The following is a 10728-nucleotide window of genomic DNA, read 5'->3' as shown; positions in this document are numbered from 1 at the left end:
ACCCTGACGAAGTCGGAAGGAGTCCGACGAAAGCTTGGTGTAGTTTTGTTTTGTTTTATGTTTTATGTTATTAAACTTGTATAGTTTGATATACTCCTGGTGTTCACAGTTTGTTTTTGGAAAGATGATCACACCCAGGAGTCACTGTTTTAGTTTTAGTTTTAGTGTTATTAGAAATATATATATATATATATATATACATACAGACACACAAATAAATATATGTATACAGAAACACACACTTTTTGTATTCTCAGATATTTTTATATGATGTTTTCCAAATGTAAAATAGTTGTTTTACCCTTTTTTAATTAAAATTTAGTATTTTACTTTCACACATGCTAAAAATAAAATTTAGAATTTACAACATGTAAAAAATATTTGAGTTAATAGATCTAATAACTGAAAGTAAAATATGAAAATAGCTCTGTTTGAAGTATATCAATACGACCTACCCCTACACTGAGACCGATTGACTAATTAGGTCATTTATGAGACACAGATATAGCAAAATATGCTATTCTAAGGAGACTGATCAAAGATGATTCATAAAAACATGCCCCAGGCAGATTCTGTTTTTGGTTATTAATTTCTCAAAATGATTCAGTCTTCTGTTCATACTAGGATAAACAGAAGCACACAGTTCAATCATTACTAATTTTACAAAGTCCATATATAAAAATGACATAGCATTTCCTATCAGCCGAGTTCCTTTTTGTTTTGTTTTCATTTTAGGCCCTTATCAGCAATCCTAAAATAGAAGTTATAGATGGGAAATATGCTTTCAAGCCTAAGTATAACTTAAAAGATAAAAAGGCCCTGCTGAGGCTTTTGGATAAGCATGATCAACGAGGATTAGGAGGAATACTTTTGGAAGATATTGAGGAAGGACTTCCTAATGCACAAAAAGCAATTAAGGTAAACAATAGTTATACTTTCATATTTCAAGTTTATTAAATTGTTACAAGGCATTTGGGTTAGCAAAATCTCTTTCAATTATAATGTATAGCAACTTTTCTTTTTTAAAATCCTGGTGTCAAATTTGCAAGTTTCTTCTTGAACAATTTGGCAGTTTCTGAATCTGGAAAAAATTGGTCTCTGAATTGCTTTGAATGCATTTATTTTTTTTATCAAATTTATATATTATTGTTTAACTTCATCATGGTCATTAACCAGCACAAGAAAATTGGTATTAAAATATTTAAAATGTCAAAAACTAAATTAACAATATCAGCATAGTTAAGAAAAGTTCATACAGATCGAAAAATTGTCTAAAAGGTAATATTAAATCAGATTATGTTAAAAGGCTTCCTTAGGCTACACACATACAACAAGAAGAAATTAAAATTAGCAATCTGGATAATACTCTGGGTAGCATAGTCACTAAAAAAAAAATACATACTGTATATAAAAACAGATACTTAAAAATAGAAAAGTCAGCATTAAAATGGAGATGATTAAAATTGCAGCTAGTGCCATTATGTTAGCAAATCAGTGTTATACTGCTGAGCTATATACTGTACATCTTGTCAAAAAGATGTATTTAATTCAGTGAAATTTACATCCAAACAATTATAGCAGTACAGCTTAAATATAGCAAATTTGCAAATGGAAAACTGATGCTGACAGTAGTTCCTTAGGGGTTCTACAATTGAGAAGTTTCTCCTAATGGCTGCAAAGGATTCTGAATTTTGGCTTTTCATATCTAAGATGTATTATTATTTTTGATCAAAGCCAAAAGTTTAGGATAACACGTTCTTTCACAAAATGACAGATACTGAATTGCAACAACAGGCCTAGTATTTTTGTACATATTTACTCACTTTAGGCTAGTTGGCATTGAGAAAGCACTGACTAATTTACATAATAGTAATTATATTACATAAAAAGTTTATGAGGAAAATTTTTTACTTAATTTTTTAAAACGTATTTATAAATTAGCTGTTCCCCAATGGCACAGTTTCTTAAAGCCACTTGAAGCTATTACATATATTCAAAGGGTAACTGGCAAGGCAGTAACCTAACCCTTGTCCAGTATAGCAAGGGAAATATTAGCTCCTTCTGGAGCCAATCTTGGCTAAAAGTCTTGATATCTATTATCTATTCTTCTAGAGATAATGGCAAAGCTATGTTACATAATATGTTTTTCAAAATCTAAAGCAAACAGTCACTTTCATAGTTAGTTTTTCCTAATTTGCTAATCTGTCCTTTAGTGGTGGAGAAGCCCAGATTCTAGCCCATCCTCAGCCATGGAACCTAATTGGATAGCTTCGGGATAGTCTTCCTCATAGAGGAAAAACAAATAAATAAGAGAAAGAAATATAAGATATATAAGACAGTTGGAACAATTAATCAGTGGAACAACCTGCCTCCAGAAGTTGTGAATGCTCCAACACTGGAAGTTTTTAAGAAGAAACTGGACAGCCATTTGTCTGAAATGGTATAGGGTTTCCTGCCTGAGCAGGGGGTTGGACTAGAAGACCTCAAAGGTCCCTTCCAACTCTACTACTGCTGCTGCTGCTATTATATCATCTTGAGCAGGATCGAAATTAATTAAATGTTTAAATATATTGGAGAAAATTATGAATATGTGCCCAGTATTTTCATTCAATCTGTCTTAAAATGCTTGCAAATGATAACAGATTTGTTACTTGTATACATGTAGCAAATCAACTGCAGGCTTCCACTATAGTCTCTTTCTAAAATGGGCTGTAGGTGCTGAACATTTTGCATACCTATATTTGCAGACAAAAGTTGTACAAAATCTTGACATTCTGGAAATCACAATTGATATACACTTATGTCTCTGTATTTATATTTGAGGCAGGCTTTAGGAGACCAGATCATCTTTGTTACTCGTCCTGATAAGAAGAAAATTCTATTCTACAATGATAAGAGCTGTCAATTTACAGTGGATGAAGGTTGGTTTTTTCATTGAAGCTGTAACTTTGCATTTGTGTCATAAATATATACATGCTAAATGTGCTATTGTTATTGTTCGAAATGCCAAAAAATATTCTTTGGTTATGTCTCAGTTCATTTAACATTTAATAACTTGAATTTGAATATGCTATGAAAATAGTGTACACAGTCTACCTTTCTTTAAATTCTATAGAGAGATACGATATTGTATTATGTTATCCTCCCATAGACAGAATTGTACAAGTAGTTCTCAACTTATGACCACAATTGAGTCCAAAATTCATGTTGCTAAGTAAAACATTTGTTAAGTGAGTTTTGCCCCATTTTATGACTTTTCTTATCACTTTTGTTAAGTGAATGACTGCAGTTGTCAAGTTAGTAACCTGGTTGTTAAGTGAACCTGGCTTCCCCATTGACTTTGCTTGTCAGAAGGTTGCAAAAGGTGATCACATGATCCCCGGGGACTCTGCAGCCATCATAAATATGAACCACTGGTCAAGCATCCGAATGTAAATGTTGCAATGGTCATGTGAAAAATATCATAAATCACTTTTTTTAATGCTGTTTTTGATGAGCTAGTTTCTAATGTCTGAATACTTTCTGTTCTTTGTGAAGAAATCACTAACTGTCAAAGTCAAACTGATAGATCTTTGAGAGATTCTTTTATTTGATTTTCTAAATGTCTAAGTCTTGATCTAGGAATTGTAATTTATTTCCTTCCCTTTGAGAGAATCTTAGATTTCGCCTAAACTCTTTAAACAAATGTTCTGAATTTAGATTAGATTATTTATTTTCTTCCTTTGATCTCCAAAAACATCAGTGACTCTAACTTCTTTGGTAAGTCACTCCTTAACTGAGGTATAATGATATATATTGCCAGTGGTGGGATTCAAATACCTGAACAACCAGTTCTATTATGTGATGCAGGCCTGGGTCTCCGATGCCTAGAACGGACTTCTGGAAGTGGCATCATGCACTTCTGGTGGGCCGTTCTAGGCCTGGGAGGCCTCCTCCAGGCCTCCGATGCCTAGAACAGACTACCAGAAGTGGTATCCATGCACTTCCGGTGGGCCGTTCTAGGCCTGGGAGGCCTCCAAGGCCTAGACTGGACTTCCAGAAGCCAGCTGGTTCTCCAAATTCAGGTAAATTTAGCTACCGGTTCTCCTGAACTGGTGCGAACCGGCTGAATCCCACTACTATATATTGCATTCAGGAAGGGAAACATACTGTCACTTGTTATAAGGATAGGTATAAGGATGTCAGCTGTATCTTACAGAATATAACCAAAATAGGGGGGGGGAGGAAATGCAGGAATCTAAAATAGCCCAATAAGGACTGAGGATAATCAGCAAGAACAGAATGATAACTTGTGAAAGTTTTCTGTTCATAAAGTTCTGTTGCGATGAAAAGGAATGAAAGCAGTTTCTAGACAGAAGTAGTTGGAATTTTGAACAGAAAAACACAGCCAATGAGTGTTGAAGGGGGGGGAAGGAAAATTATAATGACAGAGAATGAAACAGAATGACTTGACTCTGGAACAGAAGTTTATTTTACATTATAACATTTTGTTGTACTGCCCCACTTGCTTGTGTACAGAATGTATACAGGTAACCCTCAATTTATGACCACAATTGAGCCCAACATTTCTGTTGCTAGGAGAGAACAGTGGTTAAGTGAGTTTTACCCTATTTTACGATATCTCTTGCCACAGTTGTTAAGGGAATCACCGCAGTTAAGTTAGTGACATGGTTGTTAAGGGATTCTGGCATCCCCATTGACTTTGCTTGTCAGGAAAGGTGATCACATGACTCCAGGAGATTGCAGTTGTCATACATATGAGTCAATTTCCAAGTGTTTGAGTTTTGATCCTGTGGTGATGCAGTGATCATGTGAAAAATGGTCATAAGTCACTTTTTTTAGTACCATTGTAACGTCAGACGGTCACTAAATGAACTGTTGTAATTTGAATAGTGCTTATTTGTTTGTTTTCTTGCTTATTATCTTACTTTTCCAGTAAAGAAGTCAGTACCGTGTTTCCCTGAAAATAAGACCGGATCGTATATTAATTTTTGCTCCAAAAGATCCGTTAGGGCTTATTTTCCAGTTAGGTCTTGTTTTTGGGGAAATATGGTATTAAATGTGTAAATATATGAGTTGCCCAATCATAACTTTTTATTTTTAATGTTGAATGCTAATTGTCCAGAGTTGCATGGTGAGTGGAGGCCGTTCAAATTGAATTAATATATAATAAATAGCAAAATAATACATTTGCAGATTAATTTAAAACTATGCTATCAAAAGAATATCACAGCAAAGGTAGGAAGATCAAATTGATCTCTAGATGGCAGTATTATCTTACAGATCCTCTGTGTTGCCTGTATACTGGTAGTTATTTGATTTTTAGTATTTATATTTTGTATTTAATTATTTTTATTTACTTAGTTATATTTTTATGGCAATTTATAAAAATACATTTTCTAGTTAATTTTTATTTTAAATAGTCACTTATGTCATTTTATATATACATATTGTTAAGTCTGAGCTCATGATGACTAGGCAGGTAAGGGATCTTGAAGGTGAGGTAAATAATATTGCATGGGAAGATTTAAATTCTCTTAGTCAATTTCTATTGATGAATCCCGAACAGAAGAGGAGCTGCTACAATTTTTTCATGGTTCAGAATTCAACCCTTCTGAAATTTGTACTCATGCTTAGGGATTCACATAAAATTTGACTGGAGTGGCCAGACTTTTTCATGCAATTTGTAAATCTGCAGCAGTTCTAAGAAAAGATGAATTCCATGTATATTAAGAAAAGCATGAAAATTAGAACTGCCAGGATCCAAAGTGCCTTTTTATAAATCTGCAGGGCAAATGCATTTTGAAAGTATGGTTATTCAGAAAAGGCTATATACAGGAAGGTTAGAAAAAAAAATACATTGGAACTATTTGGAACTCTTTACTTTATGAAAATGGTAACAGGGAGAATTAATTATGCACAGTGTGAATGTAACAGCAGGATTGAACCCATGGTCTAAGAGATTTAAGATCTCAGACCGCCTTTCCCTGAAACTCTCTGAGATTATACACACTGACTCCACTTTCTGGGTTGGTATTAGCAGGGCTTTTTTTGTCATAGAATACCCAGAACGGAGTTCCGGCACCTTTTTGGGATGGAACCTTGTAGGATAGGCAAGGCGGGTTGTATGAAGTGTGTGAGGTCCCACACCTTTTTTTTTTTTTTTAGAAAAAAAGCACTGGGTATTAGTGCTGTGGGCCAGCATGTGAGGCAGATAAGGAGTCCATAATCTACTAGTGTCTGGTAAAAAGAAGGACAACTCAAAGCAGCATTAAAGGAATTTCACATAAAAAAAATCAAGGAAACTATACATTTGGGACAGATCCAAGGTGTGAAGGATCTGCTACTCAGTCTCCCAATATATAATATCTATAAAATAACTGGTTAAACTGATATAATGAAGTTCACAGACAATAGTTTTCAGAGACCAGGCAAATTACTAATTAGTATACAAATAATACTAATACTAATACTAATAATAATACTAATAATAATACTAATACTAATAATAATAATAATAAAAGTTGGAAGGGACCTTGGAGGTCATCAAGTCCAACCCCCTCCTCAGGCAAGTAACCCTATACCGTTTTGGATAAATGGCTGTCCAGTCTCTTCTTAAAAACTTCCATTGTTGGAGCATTCACCGTTTCTGGAGGCAGGTTGTTCCACTGGTTAATTGTTCTAACTGTCAGGAAGTTTCTCCTTAGTTCTAGGTTGCTTCTCTCCTTGATTAGTTTCCATCCGTTGCTTCTTGTCCTGCCTTCATGCGCCTTGGAAAATAGCTTGACTCCCTCTTTTTTGTGTCAGCCCCTGAGATATTGGAACACTGCTATCATGTCCCCCCTCATCCTTCTCTTCATTAAACTAGACATACCCAATTCCAGCAGCCTTTCCTTGTATGCTTTTGCCTCCAGTCCCCTAATCATCTTTGTTGCTCTTCTCTGTACTCTTTCTAGAGTCTCAACATCTTTTTTACATCGTGGTGACCAAAACTGGATGCAGTATTCCAAGTGTGGCCTTACCAAGGCATTGTAAAGTGGTATTAATACTTCACGTGATCTTGATCTTGATTAGATCAAAGATCTAATTTAGACTCCTGGCTAAAACATTTCCCTACATCCTAGAGGCAAACAGAATTTCTCTTTGCTTCCATAGAACTCATCAAGCGAGGTCATTGGCAAAGCCAGCAGGAAGTTGCTACTTTGCCCCAGCAACTTACTCCTGCTCCCACCGCTTTTTCTCATGGAGACCTCCCAGTGGCATAAGGATCTCATATTCTGTAAGGCCCGTCTATGGCACTTACCCACCTGTACATATACCATAGTACCTGCCCCTGCATCTATGTAGCACCTGCCCACAACACCTTGCCACCCACTTATAGCGCCTGTCCACCTTCTTATAGCTTTTGCCTGCTGACCTGCTTGCCTGGGAGAAATTTTCAGCAGCATAAGCGAGCGCTTCCTGATTCATGCCTCTTCCCACATCGCATTCATATGGAGTCCTCACTTAACAACTACACAGTCTTCACTAAATGATGGCAACTGGGATTGCCATCACTAAGCAATGTGGTTGCATGGTGTTGCACTTTAGCAATGGAAATTCCAGTCCCAATTGTCATTATAACCCAAGAATTAGCTGTATCTTTATGCCTTTTCTGTCCTTTGGTGATCTTAGCAGAAATTAAGCAAATACGTGCTTACTGCTGTATATGTATGTATAAGTTGTCTCTGCAGAAAGTTGTGCTGAATACATGATTCCTTGTAAGAACTGATATGATTTGAGCACTGGTGATAACAAGGCTTAACTGTAAATTCCAGGGTCTGGGAAAGACAAGGATAATGCTATTACTCTCATATTTGTTTCTTGTATTTCTGCAGATCTTTCTCTCTTTTGCCTTCTAATAATGATTCTTCTATATTTTACTTCATTTCAGTTTTTAGATTTGTTTCCTGGCACGGTCAAATGACTCTCTTCATCCCCTTTCGCTCTAGCTGTAGCATTTCCCTTTTTTCTTCATTGGCATATGAATGTTATTGATATGAAAGATGGAACATTTCTCAGAAATGTTTCTACATGGATTATTTTTATCCCCAACCCAAAGTTCAAAAAAGGAAAAGGAGGGATTTATTTGCTACAAGAAATGTTGAGGAATTTTGGTTGGTTTAGTAAATAAATGGATTTTATTACATGGGTGATCATCCAAAGGAGCTCTCAACACGACTCATAACTAACTGTTTTCCTAACTTTTTATATAGTAGTTTTGCAAGCCAGTTCTGGTTGCAAACTGAGCCCAAAAGAAGCACTACAGTTCTAGAACGTAAAAAAACCCCCAAAAGATACCTTGTGTAGCATTTATTTTTTCTTGATTTTGATCCGATTTCCAAAGTACAAAAATGCTTTTTGAATCTATTTTCTGTTTTAGCCAATGAAGCTCAGAAACAAGTAAGTTTGCTCAGAAGCTGAGTACAGAGCTGAAGTGCATATCTTCTCAAAAGCACGATAAAATACTGGTTTCATAGATGTCAAAATATCAATGCATATATTCATTAATGGCGCATACCCCTAATTAAGTTCATCGCATGCAAAACATGCACTGCATCAAAACAACAAAAGTTATTTTACATTTTAAATAATACAAAATGCACAGCATATCAAAAGACCACTCTTGTTTCCCACAACCTCCTCCAGCACCCCTAAGGCAGTCCCTATTATCAGGTCATCCCATAGCTTTCTTTAGCTCAGTGATGGCGAACCTTTTAGAGACCGAGTGCCCAAAACCCGACCCCGCTCCACCCCCGCCTGCCCTGCCCACCCACAGGGCCATGCACCGCCTCCATGGCCCAGCACAGCAGATTGCCCAGGCAGCCCTGTAGCACCATGGCAGCCATGCCCTCCGCCTGCACCCCGCAGCAGCATCTGCACGCTATGGGGCGCGAGGGCGGAGTCTTGTCCCTGCTGCCCGGCTATGTCCTTGGCTGTGCTGCTCCGTGTGGGCTGTGCCCGGGGGCGACTCTCCTCCAGGAGGGCTGCTGGTGAGGAGGGGGCTGTGGGGGGAAGCGGGGCTGGGGCGATGGCACATGTGCCCACAGAGAGGGCTCTGAGTGCCGCCTCTGGCACGCGTGCCATAGGTTCGCCACCACTGCCCTAGCTAAACAAACATTGGATTGTAACTACCGTTCATTTTTATATTCTAAGAATAGTTCTGTGGGGTTAGAGCATCATTTCTTTGTTTCTTTACCTTAAATCACAGTATTTAGAAATGCTTCGAAATAGATAAGGAATCACTGGAGAGAAAAATGGTATAAACATTCTTCATTCTGCTGCAGCTTCAGCAATCCACCGTATCTTTACTTTTTATCATTACTTTTCTTGGCAGTGTGCAATGCCTTGGGGGAGTGAGGGGAGGAGTCTTCCACTAACCTCATATATAGCTTATTTATTAATATGTTTGAATCTTGTTTGCCCCAAAACCTGATAAGATAACGTTGGGATATAGGAGGAAGTTAAAATAGGAAGATGAACATTCACAGAAGCAGGAGACTGCGTACTTGATTGTACAGTATCTGTTTTTTTCCCTTTGGGGAAAATATGTTTGAGGGAATCTCTTTTCCAGCAATTGACAAATGAGTTACCGAATAAAATATCTTTCTTCCTTTCTTAGCTAATTTAAGGAAATGGAGGTTATAAACTGGGTACTGTAAAAAAAAAAAAAATTTTTTTTTTACTTAATTTTGCAATCTCCTTTTCCTGAAAATAAGTGGGATTCTGATAATCCCGAATGTCTCTGTTAGTTATTATGCTACACATTTAAATCAGTTAAAAGAAAGTCTGCTGCTCTGCACCCTCTTTGAAATAGTTACTCATCATCAGGCCAGGTAGCAGATACATTTATTTCATAACTGGGCTACTTCAAATTGATTTAAAGTATCCAGTTGTAGAGTTTTGTTGTTTTTACTTTAATAGTTAAAGAACTGTCACAGAATCCTTTACCCTCCCTCTGGAAGTAGAAACTTGGGATTTCTGGGCCAGAGATTCTTTTTCCCCATGTAAACCTGCAATTAGGGCTAATCAGCCAAGTACTGTGGGAATGTTTTACAGGGAAAAAAATTGCTTGAGCAAATGTGATGCAGTTGAAAATATATAGGAAAGGATAGGTAGCAAACCAGATTTTATTGGGGTACCTCTGGCCTCAAGACATTAAGTATGATTTGGCTTAATCAAAATGCTTAATTGGGTAAGTTGAGAGCAACCTGAAGTTGCTAATGTTTTGACTTTTAAGTTAAATACTGCCAACTTTTTACTGAGACTTTTACATCTTGCTTATTCCATTACAGTAGTACGTAAGATCAGAGCCATTGTAATGTTCTGAATGTTAGGATATTATGGATAGAGTTTCCTGCTCGAGTAGGGGGTTGGACTAGAAAACCTCCAGAGTCCCTTCCAACCCTGTAATTCAGGCATGTTAAACTCGCAATGTCACATGATGTCGCGCAACGTATCGGACTGGTTTTTCCATTGCCGGCAATGGGGTGGGCGCAGCTTCCACGTGACGCGTCCGGCCCACGGGCCAGCAGTTTAATAGCCCTGCGTGTAATTCTTCTGGTATGTTCTCTGTTTGATGTTTCATTTCAATGAAATGCAGTTTGCACCCCATTAAAGTACTATTTTGAGTCAATAGGACAGTTAATTGTTTAAATTGCTTATATTCACCTTTGTTTTGCATGTTTG

At 36.9% G+C, this 10728-nt stretch overlaps 1 protein-coding gene across 1 annotated transcript in view; it reads left to right on the top strand.

Moving 5' to 3' along the window:
* Positions 1 to 8442, top strand: part of LOC107300596 (general transcription factor IIE subunit 2) — a gene marked incomplete at both ends in the record, with an annotated part of 11640 nt that extends 3198 nt beyond the window's left edge. The window contains 3 exons of the mRNA XM_015829908.1: positions 736 to 918; positions 2828 to 2921; positions 8423 to 8442. Of these exons, the coding sequence (XP_015685394.1) occupies positions 736 to 918; positions 2828 to 2921; positions 8423 to 8442 (297 nt within the window). The remainder of the gene's footprint in view (positions 1 to 735; positions 919 to 2827; positions 2922 to 8422) is intronic.
* Between the last annotated feature and the right edge of the window lie 2286 nt (positions 8443 to 10728).

Source organism: Protobothrops mucrosquamatus, unplaced genomic scaffold (genome assembly GCF_001527695.2).
Source record: "Protobothrops mucrosquamatus isolate PMUCROS unplaced genomic scaffold, P.Mucros_1.0 scaffold7576, whole genome shotgun sequence".
NCBI classification, from domain to species: Eukaryota; Metazoa; Chordata; class Lepidosauria; order Squamata; family Viperidae; genus Protobothrops; species Protobothrops mucrosquamatus.
The sequence above is the reverse complement of the archived record's forward strand: the minus strand, read 5'-3'. Positions and strand labels throughout refer to the sequence as shown.